The 23,423-nt window shown below is 41.3% G+C and overlaps 2 protein-coding genes and 1 long non-coding RNA gene across 11 annotated transcripts in view; 1 reads left to right on the top strand and 2 right to left on the bottom strand.

Moving 5' to 3' along the window:
* Positions 1–18,556, bottom strand: part of si:ch1073-335m2.2 (msx2-interacting protein) — a 44,047-nt gene extending 25,491 nt beyond the window's left edge. The window contains exons 1-4 of one of the 3 annotated variants that reach the window (XM_067415104.1): positions 18,349–18,555; positions 15,320–15,640; positions 13,404–13,892; positions 3,264–3,415 (exon numbers count right to left, since the gene is read on the bottom strand). In XM_067415104.1, the coding sequence (XP_067271205.1) occupies positions 3,264–3,415; positions 13,404–13,892; positions 15,320–15,640; positions 18,349–18,431 (1,045 nt within the window). In that variant the 5' untranslated portion in view covers positions 18,432–18,555. Of the gene's footprint in view, positions 1–3,263; positions 3,416–13,403; positions 13,893–14,243; positions 15,293–15,319; positions 15,641–18,348 lie in introns of those variants that run through there. The other 2 variants (XM_067415106.1, XM_067415107.1) reach the window with 2 other exon arrangements.
* LOC137040810 (uncharacterized) lies at positions 4,340–9,860 on the top strand. 3 transcript variants are annotated; one of them, XR_010897982.1, is made up of 6 exons: positions 4,340–4,497; positions 4,742–4,884; positions 5,725–5,816; positions 5,976–6,118; positions 7,474–7,624; positions 8,756–9,860. It is a non-coding gene; the product is annotated as an uncharacterized lncRNA (long non-coding RNA). The 3 variants fall into 3 exon arrangements; XR_010897983.1 differs by having other exon boundaries at positions 4,427–4,497; positions 4,756–4,884; XR_010897981.1 differs by having other exon boundaries at positions 4,352–4,884.
* A 103-nt stretch (positions 18,557–18,659) lies between the features above and the next one.
* Positions 18,660–23,423, bottom strand: part of fblim1 (filamin binding LIM protein 1) — a 25,784-nt gene continuing 21,020 nt past the window's right edge. For all 5 annotated transcript variants that reach the window (XM_067415113.1, XM_067415110.1, XM_067415112.1 and 2 more), the window contains 5 exons: positions 23,017–23,133; positions 22,776–22,945; positions 22,421–22,599; positions 20,024–20,144; positions 18,660–19,158 (listed from right to left, as the gene is read on the bottom strand). In XM_067415113.1, the coding sequence (XP_067271214.1) occupies positions 19,045–19,158; positions 20,024–20,144; positions 22,421–22,599; positions 22,776–22,945; positions 23,017–23,133 (701 nt within the window). In that variant the 3' untranslated portion in view covers positions 18,660–19,044. The remainder of the gene's footprint in view (positions 19,159–20,023; positions 20,145–22,420; positions 22,600–22,775; positions 22,946–23,016; positions 23,134–23,423) is intronic.

The following is a 23,423-nucleotide window of genomic DNA, read 5'->3' on the forward strand; positions in this document are numbered from 1 at the left end:
TTTAGGTGTTGCAGGAATTAAGACATAGGGAAAGAAGGAACAACAATAGCAGACTCAGATTGAACAGAGGAAACAACCTCAATGTTTGCAGTCTTTTAGAACAAATACTGCTCTGCTGTCTTTTGTTTTCTTTCTCACTCTGTGCAGATACCACTTGATGGCTGTCCTCAGACCCATACGCACGGATCTCCTCACCTGTGTATGAAGCCACAACCTCTAGAGGACATCTAGACCCACTACCAAGCCAACGGTCATATAAAAATAAAAAAAAAACACAACGCAGAGAATCACCTACGGGAACTTCAGTCATCCATCAACATGATCAAGATTGCCTTGCTACTAATCATCATGGACATCGCCCAAAGTGTAGACTCCAGAAACAACATATTCTTAGAGCTAATGAATATGTCAAGAAACACCTTGTTTGCCGGAAAGAACATTTGCATGCCACATCCGCCTTCAGTAGGAGCAGGAATCCCATGGGTGGCACACCCCATCTCCAACTGTGACACATGTACCTTATTCAAAGTTCATACCAGTGGAACTTTCAACAAGAGTACCTGTAACAACATCACAACTCCTCCAGCTTCTCCGTGTTGTATTCCTGGATTGCCATCCTGCAACCTAACTTCAGCTGCTCCCATCATGACAGACTTACTCTTGCCAATTCCTTTTCCGTGGTGCGTGGAAAATTATGCTCCAGCCTCTACTCCGTTGGGTGAAATTCCTCGTGAACGTTGCAACCTTGTGGCCGAAATGAGAACAGAATCCCATGTGGACATTACTCCATCAGCAGGGAGAGAGGAAAAGGATTTAGAAGGGTGTCTCCGCAAGACACCATCTCTCCAGAAACTCTTTGCAATAAATCAGTGGTGTATGATTCCTCCACCAACTGGCACCTTTTGGTTATGTGGAACTTCTGTCTACAACATCTTACCGAGTCAATTCAACGGCAGGTGCACCCTGGTTTATGTTCTACCGGCTATCAGAGAAAATACACACTCTACCCCAAGATCTCCACAGTTACATAATTCAGCTCCTACCACAAATAGGGAAGATGGCTGTATTCCAGGACTCACTTGTGCACAAACATGGTGGTCAAGAACTCTTGGAGCATTAATCCCATCTTATGGTGTCATGCAGGCCCTTGATCAAGTTAGAAGCTTATCAAATTCTGTACAGAAACTGGCCAATGATACGGTTTTGGCCCTAGGTAACATCACAGACACTCTTGCTTCGCACAAGATAATGATTTTACAGAACCGAGTGGCCTTGGATTACATTCTTGCAACGCAAGGAGGAGTATGCACCATTATCGGACCTGAGTGCTGTACTGGGTTAATAGACCCCACAGAGAACTTGAACAAAATCCAACAAGACATTCTTGATCTTTCAACAAAATTACATCAGATGACTGAAGATAGTTCTTCATGGTTCGGAAACCTGTTAGGCAAACCCTGGCTGTGGATCAAGGAAATAGCAATTCTCCTGTTGATTTTCCTACTACTGTACTACCTATGCGCCCACAGTATCAAGTGTTTTATTAAACCAATAACTCACAAGGAAAGGACTGTTCCAACCACAAAAGACTATTACCCGTAAGAACTACACGGACCCTAGTGGCATGTTTGTTTCTGTGTCAGCATGTCATTCGTCACTACAGACAATCAACACAGAGCAAGTGATATGTGCCTGTAACTTTTTCAAGTTACATGAATTGAAGATGGGGCTTATGCTAACAAACATAAGCTATAGGTTTAAATTTGTATTATGTGAGAGTTATTAGAACTCTCAAAGGGGGGACTGTGGGATTACAAATTTATAAATTGTTATATCAAGGTTCCAATGTAATAGTATACTAACAGTTTGTTATGTACATAATGCTTTACAGTTTGGAGGTTTCAGGTTGACTACATTCTAAGGAGATCAAGCTAATCAGTCTTTTGTCTTTATGCACTTCCTGATCTATAAGCAACATTGTCAGAGTGATCACATTTGCATCTATTCGTCTGATTGGTACTGTTATGCTGATAGGATTAGGACTGGTGACCTGGAAATGTATGGGGTGTGTCCCTTTTACCTAAACAACATGTGCATTCCTTTGTTTAGATTGTCTCCTCCTCTACTGTGTAAATCCCTCCCCCTGAAATGTGGATAAATTACAATGTATAATGTTTAGAATTAGACTTGGACGACTGCAGCAACAGTGTGTTTCTCAATAAAGAGGAACGCCTGCCCGAAAGATATACCCAAGCTCTCCTGGTCTTCACTTCTGAGTTTCCAACACAGTCTAAATATCTAAAAATTCTTACATTAAGAAACATTTACTAGATCAGTAAAACGACACAAGATATTTTTCCTTTTATTTCTTAAAAATAACTCAAAATGAAGAGAGTTTTTGCTTAAAATAAGATAAATAATCTGCCAATGGGGTGAGAGAAATAATCTTAATTCAAACAGAAAACAAGATTATTTTTCTCACCCCATTGGCAGATTATTTATCTTATTTTAAGCAAAAACTCTCTTCATTTTGAGTTATTTTCCCCAAAACAAGACAATTACTTTTGCTTATCTAGTAAATACTTCTTGTTTTAAGAGTTTTTAGATGTTTGTACTAGAAACAAGACAGAAATACTGAGTAAGAAGAGCATTTTTTTGCAGTGTAGATCCCAAAGTGGATTCCAGGAATAAAATATAGTAGTGGTCAAAAAATACAACATTTGTATCATATAATACACAAACACATTACTTTATTTTGCTCTTTGTCTAATTGTTAAGCAATAAACTAGAAGTAGACATTAGGCTAGCTATTAAGCCTTTCGCTAGCCTACAGTCAAAGTAAAACAGCTGCCATAAAATAATCCCCAAACCGCTGTAAATATCAAACAAAAATGTTATATTAAATGTAAAATGTTTTTTTGTCACTTATACGAGTTTTTACTTCTTATCAATTATGAGAGATGAACCAGTCAAAAGTCAACGCTACACAACTTTTCTGAGAACGCAAAAGCATTTGAATTGGATTGAATCCCCCAAACTCATATTTCCTCAGCATGTCCCTTCAGGGGCTCCGTAGAGCACTAGTAATCCAGATTTGGTCATCTGAAAGAGTGTGTATCTGGATCAGGGTGATCCAATCCAATTTAGCTTTGAAAAACCGGCACGAAAGTAAAATGGATTATTTCCAAATCCAGATGATTTTGATCCAGATTGACTGTTTTGAACACATGGCCCCAGAGTTCCCCAAACGAGAGAAGTGTCACCTGTGGACCGCGTGGGCAGGTTCTGGACCCGGATGCCGAAGCTCCGCCGCGGCTCATCGGAGTCCAGGGTTAGCGGCGCCGGCGGGGCGTGTGTGGCGGTCGACTGCACGGAGCGCGCCCGCGAGCCTTCACTGGAGCTGCTGTTCGAGTCGCTACACACACACACACACACACACACACACACACACCTTTAGAAGTATCCTCAATGCTGTCAAACCCCACAGCTAAACCTGAATTACCCAGAAACACACACAGACAGTGTAATCTGACCTCTGACCTTCTATTTTACATTTTTATTTGATTACATTTTAACTTCTTAAAATCCAGGACCATTTTTGGGGATTTCCACCTGGATTTGGCCTACCTAAATTAAAAAGCTTCCCATACACACATACAGGGGTCTCTAAGTTAAACATTTTCAAACACTTTGAAATTACATAAAACTTAATCAAGAATGTATTGGAATATAAACCTAATCTGGTCTCGTTTAAAAAACAAACAGATTATTGCTGAAGTGAGGCAAAAGGCAAAATATGAAAGTGTGAAAAGGTTATGGAAGTTTAGATTAACTATAAATGAAAAAAACAGTAACATTTTTATTTTATATAAAATATATATTTAACTTTTTTTAATTTCACTCTAAAATTAATATATAATCAAAGCCGTATTTGTAACCAAGTTGTGTTCCAAATTTGAAGTTGATATCACAAAATTAAGGTTTTATTTCTTATTTAGTCATTTAAATGTCTGCTTTAAAAACAGTAAGCAATCGGTTGTTTTTAGGTTTATAATGTAATGTTTGTATCTTAACGAGTAAAGTTTCCATGGTAACGCAACGTCCGATTTCAAAACGGTTTTCGAAGGATGAATTTTGAGTTCGCAAGATCCCTAATTTATTCAGAATCGATCTGAAATGTCCAAGAATCGATTTAATAAAGTAATAAAATCAGCTGGCTGTTCGCCTCCATTGTGTAACTACACTCTAAAAAATGCTGGGTTGTTTTTTCAACCCAAACGCTGGGTTGAGACTGCTGGGTAAGAATGCTGGGTTGATTTAACCCAATTTGGGTTGAAAGTTGTTTTTAACCTGCAACCCAGCGTGTTGGGTTGGGAACGCGGACGTGAAAGAGAGCACGCACGTCACGCAAAAACACGGACGACACCAGTTGGAGAAGCCGCCATTTTCTTAGCGCATTCAGGTGGAAGCGAATAAAAGACGTTTATGCAGTTTATGGTAAGTAAATATACAAATTTCAAGTAGTTATCAATTGTTTTTTATCCAAGAGTATTTAGAGATTTCGTGGAAGGTGGAAAAGTCAGAAAAGAGCTTATATGGAAATATTCGCGGTTTTTTGCCTCAAGTCTTAACTGCCGCTTTTATTGAGTTTCTTTCGTCTTATTTCCAAAAATTCTGTTAATAGAGGCTGTTATCAACATATATTAAATATTTCGCTAACGATTTTATTGTATAAACGCAGTTTTATGCTCTCAGCTCAATTGAGATTCGACCCTCACGGCCAAATGACAGCCGCGCTGCGTCTCATACGACATAATTCTCTTCAGTGGACTAGGAAGAAAGTGCGCCACACTCATCACGACGCTGGCATTTGGAAGGGAAAAGGTAAGTCCATTTTTAAAAATTGCTTCTGAATATGTCAACTTTATTATATATTATTTGCTGTATTGGCTACGGGTTTGATTCGGTGAAGTTTAACTTATTATTCTAGCTTGGTCTTCTGTCAGAACATAACGTTACTTAACAAATCTTCCGCTCCTGCTTTCGTTTAACTGTACATTAATAACAGTAGATGTTATTAATTTACTATGAGCAATCCACTTACTATACATACGTTACATTTGTACCTATTTAAACGTATAGACAGTATATTTTTTAACGTTACCTCGACTGCCATTTTGTCCGTGCTTCTCCCGAGATAACTTATGTTACGTTAATTTTCGATGGTGTCTCTTCAGAAAATGTGGACTAAACCGCTCGATTCATATAAAAAATAAAAAAAAACCTTTTGAAGCTTCAAAGTGCTAACGTTAGTTGTGAAGACTGTCAAAAAGGGGCACATCTGAGATTTCATCAAAAGATATTAATTTATGTTATGAAGATGAACGAAAGTCTTGCGGGTTTGGAACAACGTGGCAGTGAGTAAATAACCCTAACTAACCCCCTAAATTATGCTTGTCTACACCTTCTACCGAATACTACCTCTTGCAGTTGTAAACCGTATTCTATTAATATAAATTAAGTCATCATGGGCACATCACAATATACTGAGAGGGTTTCTCAATTTGTTGACATCATATACATCTTGTAAGTTTCACTGAAAAAATGATTTAGTCAAATTAACAGAATTGTGAATGTGCACATCATGATTTCATTGCTTAAACAATATATTGTGCAGAACTAACATGCTGTAAAAATGCATTACCATTCAATTTTCTATTAAAGGAATCAACTGAAGAGCTTTCAACTACACCTACTATATCCATATCAAGGGGAGCAGCAGCACAAGGATAGCTGTGGAGCAAGTAGCAGCATCTGTAAGTTTTTGTGTGTTTAATGATTTCTTGTTTTGTTACCAGACTGTTGCTAGAAAAGGCCTTGTCTTTTTTGTGTGCATGAATTAAAGAAATTTGTAGGATGTTTTTCTAACAAAAATAACACAATATTTATACAAAAATATATAATTTATTTTTTAGAGCGTAAGAGACATCCTTCTTGCAACACCCAATGGCAGAGGTATTGTAGATGCTATTGAAAACGAGCACTGCATTTCACTTAAAGAGAGACAAGCCATGGTTCGGATCTTGGTGTCACATCTTATTGAACGCTTTGGAGAAAAGTGAGTACACATTTTCAATACAAAGTAAAGTAAAACATTTTAATGCTAGAATATTTTTGGATATATTAAATGTCTTGGTGTGTACATTTGTACTATTGTTAAAATTCAAAATATGAAATTGTTTCTTTTAGCCCAAGTGCAGGTACAAAAGTCACCCTGTCTTCATCAGTAGTTGAACAGTTTCCATACCTTAAAGGGGTCATATAATGGCATTTTTGTACAAGTTAATATGATACTTTAGTGTCTAAATGAAAACTTTGTAATATTCTTAAATTACAAATTCTTATTACAGGGTTTTTCCTACAAATAATTTTTTTGGGCGGCCGCCAAAACAAATTTTTGTCCCGCCAAAGCCTTATTTGATTTATATATTGATGTGGATGACTAATGCGTGTGACAGGGCGCACGTTAACTGAGTGACAGAGAACGAGCAGAGAGCCGCGCGCTCTCTCGGTCTTCAAAACGATCACCGTCTGAGCTCTTTCTCACTCGCGCATATCAATCAAAATCAGCTGAACTTACACAAAAGTAAAAGGTCGGAAGACTGACTCCATGTTCCACGTGGCGCGTTTGCAAAAAAAATTCCCTGAATTGATGTTGGGTGTGAATTGCGCTCAATAAACGCACCTCTTCTGACAGACGTTTTGCACACGCAGCGGCCATAAACCATACTTTCAAATACACGGAAAAAATATCGTTATAAAGTGTTTTCTGTGATGACAAATCTTTTGCGTTGTTTTAACAGTCTGGATTCACACTAATGACTCGCTAATGATTCATTTGAACCGATTCATTTTACTGAACTGATCTGTCCAACACTGAACTCACGAATCAGTGTTTAATCATTTACTCGACACATCTGAGATGAGAATACAAGTGTGCTTACCCCATTAAACAAGAGGGGTTAGTAAGAATTAGTCTTAGTAATCCACAGTATTTTCCTGTATTTATTTTGGGTATTTATATTGATAATGTGTAGTAAATTACCACAAAAAAAATTATATCATTATAGGATGGTTGTGTACAGGCACTGCCAACACACATTTACATACAATCTGCTTGTAAACGTGCATGCACCATTATATGACCCCTTTAAGGATTGCCAGGGTAAAGGAGTACAGTGTCTAACACAGGGATGTGATTTTGTTGTATTTATATGGACTTTTGTATTTTTCTACTAATGAGCTGATGAGTTGAATCAGGTGTTTGATTAGGACGAGTTCAGAAATGTGTAATGCTGGTGTGCCACCAGGAACAGGGATGGGAAAACACTCCTTTAATCACATTCATGTACTCATGTAAATGCCGCCAGTGTTGCACTTTTTAATACGGTTTTCTTTTTCTTTAAACACAAGGAAGCATGGTTCAGTCCAAGTCGATTCCACAGACCTGCTACTGGCTTCCTGGAGGAGCGTCTTCGAAACGTGCGCAAAAGGGTCAGAAAAGGAGGACAAAACCGAGTTTCTTCAGAGAACCCATAAACTAGCAGTTTATTTTTTATGCCAGGTATGTCTGTGTCTAATATATATGCAAAATTTGGACTTCCGATTCTGGGTGCGAATGGCCTCTACTTGTTAAATTTTATTGATCTATGAGCCAGCTGCTTTAAGTGAGAGCCGTTTTCCCTTTTTGTATATTAATACAAGACAGAATAATATCATTATCCTTTCACTACACTGCTCAGCCACACTTCAGGTAGTCACTAGCTGAATGTTATCTTTATGTGCATGTACATTACCCCTCTGTTCTCGATTCGTCGCACGCACATACACATTAACATAACATTCAGTCACTGTATATGGTCGAGCAGTGTTGTAAAAAAAATACATTTAGTGTCACCCAAAAATGAAAATTGTCATCAATTACGAAAAATAAAATGAATAAATTCCAAACCTTAAAGACTTTTGTTCATCTTTGGAATGGGAAAAAGATATTTCTAATGAAATGTGAGTTTTCTGTCCCTCTAGTGACAGTTTGTACAACCCCAAATCAGAAAAAGTTGGGACAGTATGGAAAACGCAAAAAAGAAGTGATTTCTACATTTACTTTGACTTGTATTTCATTGCAGACAAAATGAACACAAAATATTTCATGTTTTGTCTGGTCAACTTCATTTCATTTGTAAATATGCATCCTTTCCTGTCATTCAGACCTGCAACACATTTAAAAAAAAGTTACTGGAAAGGATGCATATTTACAAATGACATGAAGTTTTGGGGTTGTACAATTACCACTTTGACGCTACAAAAAGTTAATAAAGATTGTAAAACTAATTCATATGAATCTAATGTATTCCAATTTTTTTAAAAGAGACTTGATCGCTTTATATGATGAACAGATTTAATTTAAGTATTTCTTTTTGGGTGAACTAACCCTTTAAGGCCATGACACACCAAGCCAACATTAAAAAACTAGTGACATCAAACGGTAAATGTGTTGTTGCCATGAGTCATCTGCATCTGGGCCAAAAAGTTGGACAACAGGGGTCCAACTAGTGCTAACATGGGCCGATGGTCGGCTTGGTGTGTCATACCCTTTACTGTTCCTAAAGGTATTTACATTAGTTTGACCTTTTTGCGTTCTAAATTGATGCCAATCCCCTATCCCCCCCTTCTCTATTTTTTTTCTTCTTTTCAGATTGGGACCAATATGGCTGAGTACCTGCGCTCAAAAGACTCAAAAGAATTCCCTCATGCTTGGAGATAACCAATGCCCTCAAACCTTTGCAATTATCAACACTCGAGCAAAATACATTGCTTGCTGCAGTTGATGTTTGCTTTAAGGCATTCTATGTATTTGACATAGACTACCCGAAACAGTCTTCCACAGTGTAACAGTTTTTACAAACTAGTATGGACTTTCCAGGGATGAAACCCCAACAATGAGAGTTTTGCGAGCCTTCATTTTTGCTGACAAACAGTAATTGTCACATGATGTTATGCTCAAGATGTTGATGTAAATGCTTTGAAATGTTTTAAGATTTCAAATTCACATTCATGTTCTTCAAAAAGTTAATTTTTCTGACTCATTTTTATTACTGTCTGAGACCTTTCCTCTTTGCTGTTCTTCTTATATTTACTACTTCTAAATACTTGTACTTTTCTTCTACAGTACAATTACACTACAATGGATTACTGAGTATTTCACTCACATGATGTATGCTCAAGATGTTGATGTAAATTTGAGATTTCAAATCTTTAAAAGGTTCATTTTTCTGACTAATTTTTGACAGTTTTTGTACTGTCTGAGACCTTTCCTCTTTGCTGTTCTTTTTATATTTACTACTTCTAAATACTTGTACTTTTCTTCTACACTACAATTACACTACAATTGATTACTGAGTATTTCACTCACATGATGTATGCTCAAGATGTTGATGTAAATGCTTTAAGATTTCAAATTTTCTTCAAACGGTTCATTTTTCTGACTCTTGATGACAGTTTTTGTACTGTTTGAGATTTTTCCTCTTTTACTATTTCTAAATACTTGTACTTTTCTTCTACAGTACAATTACATTACAATTGATTCTGAGTATTTCGATCACATGATATCTTGTGTGCAAGATGTTGATGTAAATGAAATGTTTTTAGATATCACTTCATATTTTCTTCAAGTTATTTCAAGTCTCATTGATTTTTGTCAATGGGTAGGGAGTGATGGGAATTTTTTTTAAAAATGTATTCACAAATGGACAATTTTACTTGATAAAACAAAAATAAAATTTTATATTTTTATTACTGAAGTCTGTATTGCTGTAGATGTTATTTTAGTCATTTTAATTACTAGAATTTCTAGTTTAAACTTCCAACCCATTTTGGGTTACATCAACCCAGCAGTGTAGTCATTTTTAACCCATAATTGGGTTAAAATAACAACCCAGCATGCTGGGTTAAACATTTAACCCAACTAGTTGGGTTAAAACAACCCAGCGCTGGGTACGTCCCTTTTTGACCCAGCGCTGGGTTGCCAAAACAACCCAATTTGGGTTGATTTTAACCCAGCAGTTTTTAGAGTGTAGCCTATATGCGACATAGAGTCCTGCAACCGCATAAACGTGGCTATAACGGGTGGATTGTGACATTTATAAAATTCACGGGCGGGGATGCGGGCGGATAATTAACTCTGCGGGCGGGTGGTAGCGCGGATGAAAAATGTGTGCAGTATTTCTGTGGCGAGGTGGACGAGCGAGCGAGCGAGACCGGGGCGTGATTGTGAATGAGCGTCACCTGCGAGCCACAGCGGCCTCGAGTCCTCTGAGGGAGCTCGAGGCATAAGGACGAGAGATCACCACACCTGGATTTGACGTTGAGTTGCGTTTATGTTTTATAATGTGTGTGCGCTTGGCAGATGTCCGTGAGGGGCTGCCCACGTTACTTTCGTTTTGTTTGGTTAAAGTCTTTTAAATGTTCGCCAGTTCCCGCCTCCTTCTTCCCCCTCAAACATTCTGTATTATAATTTCTATGTCCAAATTACCATTACACACACACACGCAACACCGATACGCCATTTGACCCATCACATCACCACCACTGCGACAGTGACACTTTTGTTGCTGCCACTCGTAGCCCAGATGGAGCGAGCGTTGCAGGAGTCGCAATGGATGAAGTAAAAGTAAAGTTGGTGAGTGGAGGATATGAAAGTGTTGACAGCGAGTCTTTAAAGGAAGAGCCTGTTTCATTAGCCCATTCATGACGCTGTTGATGTTGAGAGAGGTGCAGGATAAAAAAAAAATTGTTAATTTGAATGATTTTGGCGTGTGATTTATCGCGGGCACGGGTCGGGTAACGGGCCAAATATTAACGGGTCTGGGCGGGTGCAGATTTAATTTTGATATTTTCAAAATCGAATCGTTTTGAATCAAAAATCTTTTTGAATCGAAAATCTTTTTGAATCGAATCGTGGCCTCAATAATCGGAATCTAATTGAATCGTGAGATGGTAAAAGATTCCCACCCCTAGTAATCATCATAAATTAGGGATCATTCGAAAGCTTACGAACTCAAAACTCATCCAGTAAAAACGTTTTAAAATTGGACGTTACGTTACCATGGAAACGGTACTAGAATTCTTCTAGAGGAGCCTCTTCTAGCAGGCTCCTCTCCCTAATGCGCGTAGTTATATTTCATATTACAACATTTATTTTAACTACTTTATAATCAAAATCTTTTCTAATATTGTCGGAAAGGTCAGAGGTCCATATTCGGTGACTGTTTTGTGATGGAAGTGATATTTGGACTGAAAATTACAGGAAAATGGACGACACCCTGTGGCTGTTTTTGGTACTGCGCCGAAACACAGTCTCATGGGAACTTCAATTTTTGTGAAATCAACTTTATATTTGGAACACAGCTTGGTTAGACATCCGGCTTTGATTTTATAGTAATTCTAAAGTAAAATGTTTCTGTAAAATATATATTTTATGTAAAATAAAAAATATTTAGTACAATATTTCTCATTTACAGTTAATTTAATAACCTAACCTAACCCTAACCCTAATTTAACATCTTCATATTTTGACATGCTTTAACTACAGCAATAATCTGCCGAGTGTTTATATTCTTTATATCAAACCAAGGTTTATATTCTTGAATTACAGCCATTTAAGTTTGGGTAGTGCATTTATGTCTTTTCTCAAAAGTGGGGGTGACCGTTACATTCCATATAAAAAAAATTAAAATAGATAATAAAAAAATCAAAATCACAGAATCCCTCAAAAAATAACACGGCAGAATTTCTAAAAAAACAAAAAAAAACATTGTTAAAACAAGGAGCGGATTTCATAGGGCCGCAGTTTAAAGGGTTTGGCCAGTAATGTAAACTGTGATTAATTCCTCCTGTGGTTGGCCAGCCGTCAGACCTCCGCTCATCTTCACACACAGATGAAGATATTAGTGTTGAAATCCGATGGCTCAGAAAGGCCTTCATTGACACCAATGTCATTTCCTCTCTCAAGACCCATAAAGGCACTAAAGACGTCGTTACAAAGCCCATCTCACTACAGCGGCTCTACAATCATTGATGAAGAGGCCAGAATAGAGTTAGTGCGCAAAAACACTAATTAACGACTTATATAGTGATGGCCGATTTCAGAACAAAGCTTCAAACCGTTATGAGTCAGTGAATCGATTCATGATTCGGATCGCCAGAGTCTCGTGATTTCAGCAGTTTGACACGCAAAGGGTTAAAACTGAGGAAACTGCGCTGACGCCATCTGCTGGCCAACCTGAACAATCGACAATCATTGATGAAGAGGCGAGTCAGTGAATCGATTCATGATTCGAACAGTTATGAGTCAGTGAATCGATTCATGATTCGAACCGTTATGAGTCAGTGAATCGATTCATGATTCGTAACGGTTCGAAGCTTTGTTTTTAAATCGGCCATTGTTCTGACGGAACATCATACCCATCAGAATGAAATGAAATTGGTGGAATTGCGCATGCGTTAAATTTAAACCATCATTTCAGCAAAACTAAGATTACATGCGGTAAGTGTTGGTGTATTATATCCAAGAAATGTTGACAGACGTTTTCAATATATTATTTTTAGCATGTAGAGTCGTAAAGTATTGTACAATGTACCTATTTGAAATTTGTATAAAAAAAATTCAACCAGTCTATAAACAATGAATGTTTTTATATAATTTATTTTCTTTAAGTAAGATACACAGAAATTGGCTATGAAAGGGGTATGCTGGTAAGTGTGAAAAATAACTAAAATCAGAGAAAAAACTAAAATAACCAACAAACTAATGAAGCAAGACCTATCGAAACAGGAGCCATTAAAACAGCATACGCCTTTATAAACTGTATTTTTATTTAACCAGGGGCCATCAAAAAAGCATACCATTCACAAGTACTTGACAAAGTAGGCTAAACTGACACACCCCGCTATAAAACTCAACTTCCGGTGTGCTATTCTGACAACGTATGCTACATCAACAGAACACCATCACTATGCAAGTCATTCTTTCGTTTTTTTCTGGTCTCTTCATCAATGATTGTAGAGCCGCTGTAGTGAGATGGGCTTTGTAACGACCTCTTTAGTGCCTTTATGGGTCTTGAGAGAGGAAATGACATTGGTGTCAATGAAGGCCTTTCTGAGCCATCGGATTTCAACACTAATATCTTCATCTGTGTGTGAAGATGAGCGGAGGTCTGACGGCTGGCCAACCACAGGAGGAATTAATCACACAGTTTACATTTCTGGCCGAACTAACGCTTTAAACTGTTTTCAGACATGATTCTGCTAATGATGACCTGTGTGGTGTAAAGTGTGTACGGTACCTTCCGCTGCCGGTGCTGCTGGTGCTGCTGACGGAGTCGGAGCTGGAGGACGGGCTTCTCGACCGCGGGCCCCGATTGGGGGACACCGGGGCCCGTTTGGGCGAATGTGCCGCTTTTGGGGTCTGCCCTGCCGCGGTCCGCTGGGGCGACGGATGCCGAGACTGGGACGAGTGTGAGGAGCGGCTCCGTCGATGGTGGTGATAGGTCCGATCCGCCCGCCGGCCCCGGTCGTCCCGGTACGGGTCTCGCCGAGCAGAACTGGAGAGGGCGAAGGGGTCGCGGATCCGAGACTCAAAGTGCGTTTCGGTCGCGTCGAAGCCTCCGCTAAGAGCGCTAGCGCCGGGGCTGGAGCCAACCGCGGACCCAAACATGGAGCGGTCCCTGTAATACTCAGCGTTGTAGTGCCGCGGCCTCTCGAACGAGCCGCTACGCTCATGGTGTCCGTACGGACTGGGCTCGTAGGCTCGCTCCCGCCCGTCAGAACCGGCGCTGTGAGAGAGACAGGAAGAGACACGACAGAAAGGGAACACAACAGCTTATTCTCAAACCGCTAACACTCAAGCACGCCTTTTTCCGATAACTAGCTGGGAGCCACGATTAATCGAGAAAGTGTCCGCGAGGCTGAGCTACGCTGAGGCGCTAGCGCCGGGAATGACTTCTACGCCAATCATGCAGTGTTTCTAAAAGACAGCGGCCGGAACCATGCTCGCTATCTGGGCGGAGGGGTTAGTAAGAACACATGGCTCAAGGGTTAGTAAAGAACAGGGGTTAGAGACAAGGGAGCATGTCTAGGTTAGAGAGAGAAAAGCACAGAGAGGCGTAAGGCAGGGCAATACCAACCTTTTCTGACTGACCCTACATATTCCAAATACAATATAGGAGGAATTGTGTGTGAGCCAAAAACGGCGGAAAGCGGCGACAAAAAAACACGGAGCGATCCTCACTATCGGTTCTTCATCCGAATTGGGTTGTGCCGGGCCTCCGTACCGTTCTTAAAAACAAAATATAGGGAAAAGCAAGAATCTTCTTCTTCTTCGAAGGACGGGGAGGGAAAAAAACATAGCTTTCCACTGGTGAGGGATAATCCGGCTCGGCAAGACATAAAAAAACAGTGCGTAATTCCAGCGCATTAGCTTCCTCCGATCAGGAGCGTTGGGGCTTCCTAACGCTCTTCTCCGGACAAAGTACATCCACTTAAGTAATCCAATCGGACCTACACCTTTACATCCAGCGTGAGGATACATCCAACATTGGTCGTCTTCGGGTCTTCAAACCTTCGAACGTGCGTTCGCGCCCTCGCTAAAGAATGACGTGGAGGATGAGATGATGAAACCCTGACACACTTACTCCACATTTGGGGGCCAGGATCGCTCCTAAATCCACCACGGAAGTGATACACATCCACATCCACGGCTGACCAATGACACACAGTTAGCACAATGACCAAATGGGGGTGATGGGAGAATCGTGCAAAAGGCAAATGATTGACAAAAAGGGTCGCGAACTTGCGATATCTGGTGACTACTTCCCCTGTTTATAAACCTGGTGTGTAATCCGTCGTCCGCACATACTTCCAACATCCAACGAGGGGGGTCGTAACATCCCAGATTTTTCGGATGACGCCTAATATCCAAACTCACCCGACAGACTTCGTAACATATATCCAAAACGACCGGGATATTCTCCACGTGGGTAATATCCAGCTCTGACGAGGGCTATGGCTCACACAGTAATCCCACACCAATCTAATCCACTCAATTTTTACGCGATAGGATTAATAATCCCGTGGGCAGGAAGTCAGGCCTCGGAAGAGGGATGCCTAGAATCTGGTTTAGCAATCAGTATTGTGTTTAACCCCACCTGAACCCCAGAATCTGACACCATAGTCCCTCAGAGGGAGCTTTGTGTCCACTTACCCGTCTAGTCTGCGTTCATAGCGCCCCTCTCTGGTGTGGAGAGACACCGGGGGCCCGTACACCGGCCCCACGGCGCTCCTCGCGAACCCCGAAACTTCCCTTCCGTGACTGCTAGAGGGGGCCCCGTCCTCCAGGCCCCTCACTGCGCTGGGCACTGAACCCGGCTCATTGTAATCGGTGCGGAGGTCCCTGTCCCCCATTTTGTTTACGGCATTGTGCGCCTTCTGAGCACTTTTAATGTCAACAAAATCCACAAAGGCCGCCACGCCGCCCTCGGAGCCGCGCTTCCGCAGGACCTTGACGCTCTCCACACGGCCATACCTGAGGAAAAAACGACCAGTTAACGATAAAACACTTTAGCACGTTTATATCAATATATTGAAATATTACAATATGTATATCGCAGCGGCACACAATATCTTAATGATTTAGTTGGGGACACTAAAACTATAACAATAAATGTATGATCTGAATTATTCAACTAAATTTGCAAATAAAATTAATGAATGAGGTCTTCTTTAATTCTATAAACTCTAATCCTGATCTGCCAGCATTGTCTCTCTCTGATAAATTAAAATAAGCTGATAACATCACTGTTTACTCCAGAACGACTGTACAGCCAAATCTAATTCTGCTGCAGTATTGTCCTGTTTAACACTGAAGCTGCTCTGACACAATCGGCGCTGGAGAAGAGCGATAGAAATAAAGATGATTGATTGATGATTTTAACAGGCTACTTCCCACATTGTGAAAAGAATAAGTTTTAGGTCAACGCACAGAGCAGAGACTAGAGTGGGCACACCTTATTTTTGTGACTTGCTTGTTGTTAAATAGAGTTATTAAACGCAATAATTAGCAAAAAACGATAACTAGCAGTCTCGCGCTGTCTGACACACACACACCGAAACGTTGCTAAAATACTTTGGTCACTTTCAGAAGTTGATATATTCTTTTCCCAGAGAGAACGTGAAACACAAATGGACTCATTGTTTTTTTTATTATAAATATAATTTAAATAGATTTTACACACTAATTGCAATATCATATCGCATATTGAATATCGCATTATTTAACAAGATATTCCATATCGGATTATTCTTCAATATCGCACAGCCCTAATACACGTTCTTAAAGGGTTAGTTCACCCAAAAATGACCTCTTCAGTTTAAGATATTTTATATTTAGTCCGAGAGCGTATGCAAGTGTATGCACACTATACTGTCCATGTCCAGAAAGGGAATAAAAACATCATCACAGTAGTCCATATGAGACATCAGTGGGTTAATTAGAGTCTCTTGAAGCATCCAAAATACATTTGGGTCCAAAAATAACAAAAACTTCTGAACGGTTATGAATCAGCGAATTGATTCATGATTCGGATCGCGTGTCAAACTGCTGAAATCACGTGAGATTGGCGATCCGAATCAGGAATCGATTCGCTGACTCATAACCGTTTGAATCTTTATTTGAGGATTGAACACAAACGGGGAAGAGAAGCCAATGCTGAATAAAGTCGTAGTTTTTGTTATTTTTGGACCCAAATGTATTTTGGATGCTTCAAGAGACTCTAATTAACCCACTGATGTCTCATATGGACTACTGTGATGATGTTTTTATTCCCTTTCTGGACATGGACAGTATAGTGTGCATACACTTGCATACGCTCTCAGACTAAATATAAAATATCTTAAACTGTGTGTGAAGATGAACGGAGGTCTTACGGGTGTGGAGCGACATTAGGGGGAGGAGTTAATGACTGACGTTTCATTTTTGGGTGAACTATCCCTTTAAGGCGATTGTGCCTAATAAGCCGACAATGAACATGGTCATGTAACCGCGGTAACCTGTTTTCTTTTATAGCCGTAAGATCATAAACGGCGCAAGCATAAACCGGTCGGCACAGGGAGTTTTTTGCCTCTTATTCTGATTTTGCGCAGCATGTAAACACATTAACCTGCTTTCTTTCGGCTTATTGCAGTGCGGTATGTGTGATAGCTGACAAAAACGCAAACTTAGAGCAGATTTAAATGCATTCAGACAGAGCGAGCTAGTGTTTTGCATGAAATAAGGACAAACATCACAAACGCAGACTCTTTTAAGACCCAGAACATTATGAAGATGTGTTCTCATCTCATGCAGCAGAAATAGAAGAGGTTCAGTCAGAACGCTGCCTGTATGAGAGAATAATATGAGCCATAAATCTCCCGCTGACACACTTTAATTAACGTCACAACTAATGTAATATTTGGGATACTCCAATACAGAGATTATGTTTGACGTCACTGAAATAACCTGCTTTATTAATAAAGTCACGTAAATGCGGTTTACTTGCGGTGTCAGTTTACTGGTTTGCATGTAAACAGGGAAAACTGGCTCTTTCAATAAGCTAATATTTGTGATTAAACAGCTTACTGGTGTGCATGTAAACACACTCAATTTAAACGCTGATAACGCGCGCGTTCACACTGCAAACGCAAATCGAATTCACTCCGATTTAACAGATTTTCTTCTCAAAACACACTTTGCGTTTACCTCAGAAACCATCGCGGTTACACGGCAGACCCTCACTCCACTTTCTGAATCGGTTTCGGTGTTAAACCGGTTCAGCCTGTCCGGAGGCTGTTAGCACCGAGCTAACCGCGGCGCACGGACACAAACACTGGCGGTTCTCGCGCGGAAAGCGCGTTTTATGCGAATTTTCCTGAGGCGTAATGGTGGCGCGAAAGCAAAACGGCCGTTTTCTGTGGAAACCACCACAGATTTCACACAACTAACGTTACCAGCCAAAACATGAAGTAGTGAAGCGGCTAACTGCTCAACTTGGCCGTGTTCGCGGGCTAACGGCTCGTCAGATACCGCTTTGGTTTGCTTTTACACTCTACATCGAGTTTGACGCTCATTGTTGGCGTTTTAACTCGTTTTAATCGGCGTTTTGTCGCTGATTTTCTGGCATCGCGCGCGCTGAGGCTGTTTGTGTCCGCGCGAGGCCGCGTCACTGCGCGCGCAGCTCCGCTTCTTGTGTAACTCACCGTTTAAAATGCTCCACAATCTTCTCCTCGCGAACATGTTCGGGTAAATTTCCCACCCAGAGGTGTCTGGTTTCCCGAACCATCCTGCGTCGACCGTGTCCCGTTCATGCACATATGCGCTTTCGCGGCGTTTAGTCTCTGGCCGTGAGGTAAAATCCACCGCTAGCTCGTGTGAGGAAAAAGATCTCGCGGGCCGTGCGCGTGCACGAGCGGGAGCGCGCCAAGGAACCCTCGGCGACGAGCACCGCAACCCTGCGCGCGCCCGTCACTATGCGACATAAGCGCAATATTTCACAAAAAACAGCACAATATGGCATATATTAGTAGTTTATTTGGGGTCAGATTACAATGGAAATATCAATGAATATGGGCTGTTGAATAAATATCTTTGGTGCATATGACAGAAACAGAAAGACGTGAAATGAAACAGATATTGATATGATATTTCACTGTATCTTTGATCACAGACTCCAAACACAGACGCTAGTGTGCATTGATATCAGTGGAATGGTAAAAGATAGCATTTAGAAAATAAAGTAAGCATTAAAGGGATAGTTCGCCCAACCATCGCGACTATAGTCTGGAGGGTTACACACACATTCCTCCAGATATCTTGGTGCTCAACAGAAGAAAGAAACTCATACAGGTTTGGGGCAACTTTAGGTGAGCTGTCCCTTTAACGGCGGCGTGACGTCATCAGAGTGACGCGCGCTGGATCAGCGTCACGTGACAGGGCTTGCAGAGGATCTGTCCGTCCAGCGGGTGGCAGCCGCGCTCATTGGGCTCCGGGGACAGCAGCGCGCGACACACCTGAGGGAGAGCGGGCACGCGCCCACATAAAGATCAGCGATATAGCGCTCTCACACACACACACACACACACACACACACCCACCCACACCCACCCACCCACCCCCCTCTCTCTCACACACACTCACAGGTTTGTTTCACTATATTAGTGAGGACATTACATAGACTTCCGTTGATTTTATATCAGTTTAATGATATTTTCTATCCCCTAACCCAACCCACACACAAACACACACACACACACACTACCCCTATCCCTAAAACAACAGATTTAGATAAAAACATGTTTTGGCCGATTTATTAGCCTGTTTAACCAGTGAGGACCAGTCAGATGTCAAACTAGTGAGTTGTTTTCATATTTTACTATATAAGTGAGGACATTTGTGCCCTCACAAGTATTGCCAAACAAGGAACACACACACTCAATTAATGAATGAGGTCTTATTTAATTCTATAAACTATAATACTGATCTGCCAACATTGTCTCTCTCTGATAAATTAAAATAAGCTGATAACATCACTGTTTCCTCCAGAACGACTGTACAGCCAAATCTAATTCTGCTGCAGTATTGTCCTGTTTAACACTGAAGCTGCTCTGACACAATCGCCGCTGGAGAAGAGCGATAGAAATAAAGATGACCTGACCTCACACACACACACACACTCTCTCACACATTCTCACACAAACACACTGTCTCTCTCACACCTCACACTCGCGCTCACACACTCTCACTATCTCTCTCACACACACGTGCACACACCCTCACCCACACACACCTCACACTCGCTCACACACACTCTCACTCTCTCTCTCACACATGTGCACACACTCTCTCACACACACTCTCTCTCACACACACACACACCTCACAGCGGTAACAGTCCTCGTGGTATGAGTGGCCCAAACACTCCACAGTGAAGCTGTCCGTTCCGTCGTCCCGCGGGATAATCAGCTCTGCACACACACGGCACTGCGGCGCGTACTTCCTGCAGAGAGCCACGCGTCAGTGTGTGTGTTCAGTGTGTGTGTGTGTGTGTGTGTTTAGTGTGTGTGTGTTCAATGTGTGTTTAGTGTGTGTGTGTGTGTTCAGTGTGTGTGTGTGTTCAGTGTGTGTGTTCAGTGTGTGTGTTCAGTGTGTGTGTGTGTGTGTGTGTGTGTGTGTGTGTGTGTGTTCAGTGTGTGTGTGTTCAGTGTGTGTAGTGTGTGTGTTCAGTGTGCGTGTTCAGTGTGTGTGTGTTTAGTGCGTGTTTATTGTGTGTTTCGTCCGTGTTTATTGTGTGTTTCGTGTGTGTTTATTGTGTGTTTCGTGTGTGTTTAGTGCGTGTTTATTGTGTGTTTCTTGCGTGTTTAGTGCGTGTTTATTGCGTGTTTAATGCATGTTTATTGTGTGTTTAGTGCGTGTTTATTGCGTGTTTATTGTGTGTTTCGTGTGTGTTTAGTGCGTGTTTATTGTGTGTTTCGTCCGTGTTTATTGTGTGTTTCGTCCGTGTTTATTGTGTGTTTCGTGTGTGTTTAGTGCGTGTTTATTGTGTGTTTCTTGCATGTTTAGTGCGTGTTTAGTGCGTGTTTATTGCGTGTTTAATGCATGTTTATTGTGTGTTTAGTGCGTGTTTATTGCGTGTTTATTGTGTGTTTCGTGTGTGTTTAGTGCGTGTTTATTGTGTGTTTCGTCCGTGTTTATTGTGTGTTTCGTCCGTGTTTATTGTGTGTTTCGTGTGTGTTTAGTGCGTGTTTATTGTGTGTTTCTTGCGTGTTTAGTGCGTGTTTATTGCGTGTTTAATGCATGTTTATTGTGTGTTTAGTGCGTGTTTATTGCGTGTTTATTGTGTGTTTCGTGTGTGTTTAGTGCGTGTTTATTGTGTGTTTCGTGCGTGTTTATTGCGTGTTTAATGCATGTTTATTGTGTGTTTAGTGCGTGTTTATTGTGTTTAGTGCGTGTTTATTGTGTGTTTTGTGCGTGTTTAGTGCGTGTTTATTGCATGTTTAATGCGTGTTTATTGCGTGTTTAGTGCGTGTTTAGTGTGTGTTTAGTGCGTGTTTAGTGTGTGTTTAGTGCGTGTTTATTGTGTGTTTCGTGCGTGTTTATTGTGTTTCGTGCGTGTTTATTGTGTGTTTAGTGCGTGTTTATTGCATGTTTAATGCGTGTTTATTGCGTGTTTAGTGCGTGTTTAGTGCGTGTTTAGTGCGTGTTTAGTGTGTGTTTAGTGCGTGTTTAGTGCGTGTTTATTGTGTGTTTAGTGCGTGTTTAGTGTGTGTTTAGTGCGTGTTTAGTGTGTGTTTAGTGCGTGTTTAGTGCGTGTTTATTGTGTGTTTCGTGCGTGTTTAGTGCGTGTTTAATGCATGTTTAATGCGTGTTTAATGCGTGTTTAATGCGTGTTTAGTGCGTGTTTATTGCGTGTTTAATGCGTGTTTAATGCATGTTTATTGTGTGTTTCGTGCGTGTTTAATGCGTGTTTAATGCGTGTTTATTGCGTGTTTATTGTGTGTTTTGTGCGTGTTTCGTGCGTGTTTATTGCGTGTTTAATGCGTGTTTATTGTGTGTTTAGTGCGTGTTTATTGTGTTTCTTGCGTGTTTCTTGTGTGTTTCGTGTGTATTTAGTGCGTGTTTATTGTGTGTTTCGTGCGTGTTTCGTGCGTGTTTCGTGTGTGTTTAGTGCGTGTTTAGTGCGTGTTTATTGTGTGTTTCGTGTGTGTTTAGTGCGTGTTTATTGCGTGTTTAATGCGTGTTTATTGTGTGTTTAGTGCGTGTTTATTGTGTTTCTTGCGTGTTTATTGTGTGTTTAGTGCGTGTTTAATGCGTGTTTATTGTGTGTTTAGTGCGTGTTTATTGTGTTTCTTGCGTGTTTATTGTGTGTTTAGTGCGTGTTTATTGTGTTTCTTGCGTGTTTCTTGTGTGTTTAGTGCATGTTTATTGCGTGTTTATTGTGTGTTTCGTGTGTGTTTAGTGCGTGTTTATTGTGTGTTTCGTGCGTGTTTAATGCGTGTTTAGTGCGTGTTTATTGTGTGTTTATTGTGTTTCTTGCGTGTTTCTTGTGTGTTTAGTGCGTGTTTATTGTGTGTTTCGTGCGTGTTTAATGCGTGTTTATTGCGTGTTTAGTGCGTGTTTATTGTGTGTTTCGTGTGTGTTTAGTGCGTGTTTATTGTGTGTTTCGTGCGTGTTTAATGCGTGTTTATTGCGTGTTTAGTGCGTGTTTATTGTGTTTCTTGCGTGTTTCTTGTGTGTTTAGTGCGATGTCTGACAGCAGTGTTGAGGTGTTCGCACCTGTAGTAGTCCTGTAGGCAGTAAACCTCGCCCACTTCCCCCTGTGCAAACCGCTGCTCTCCGATTGGCTGCCTGCACGTCGTGCACACGAAACAGGGCGGGTGATAGGCTCGCTCCAGCGCTCGGATCACACGGTCTTTGATGACATCACCACATGCCCAGCACGGCTCCAGACTGGCCTATCAGATACACACAGCTGCATAAATGTACTGTATATGATGAGGGCGGGGCCAGCTGTCACTCACAGGAGATCCACAAATAGCAAACCACGGCCATCCAATCAGTTCCCACACAGACACACTCAAGCCCCGCCCACAATAAAGCTCTTGTTTGCGAGGCGCTTCCCTCAGAGTACCTGGTAGCAGTCCTCACACAGAGGAATGCCAGATTTGTTGTAGTAGAGTTTGGCAGCCAGCGGGGCGTGGCACTGCCGGCACAGGAAGCAGGCGGCGTGGTAAGTCCGGTTCAGAGCGGCGATGGCCGGTTCCGACAGCAGAACCGGTTTACGGCAGAACCCACACACATCTGCGGCACACAGACAGGTCAGAATGGCTGTCCTTTCCCAGGATGGGTCCGATAATCAGGAGGTTACTCACCATTCTCCATCGCTCCAGCGGGGGGCGGCGAACTCCCTATGGCTCCGCCCACAGGCTCCTCCCCCGCCTCGGAGTCATGTGGAGGAGGCGGGGCATCTGGGCAACTGCTTACAAACGCTAACAGAACGAGAATCAATGAGCAAATCCTCTTTACTAACACACACACAATATACACTGATCAGGCATAACATTATGACCTTATATTGTGTTGCTGACCCGTTGAGGCATGGACTCCACTAGACCCCTGAAGGTGTGCTATGGTATCTGGCACCAAGATCTTAGCAGCAGATCAGTCCTGTAAGTTGTGAGATCGGACTTGTTTGTTCAGCTCATCCCACAGCCGTCGCTTCTTCCCATAGTGCATCCTGGGGCCATGTGTTCCCCAGGTAAGCCACACACACACACAC

This window comes from Pseudorasbora parva, chromosome 14 (genome assembly GCF_024679245.1).
Source record: "Pseudorasbora parva isolate DD20220531a chromosome 14, ASM2467924v1, whole genome shotgun sequence".
Classification (NCBI taxonomy): domain Eukaryota; kingdom Metazoa; phylum Chordata; class Actinopteri; order Cypriniformes; family Gobionidae; genus Pseudorasbora; species Pseudorasbora parva.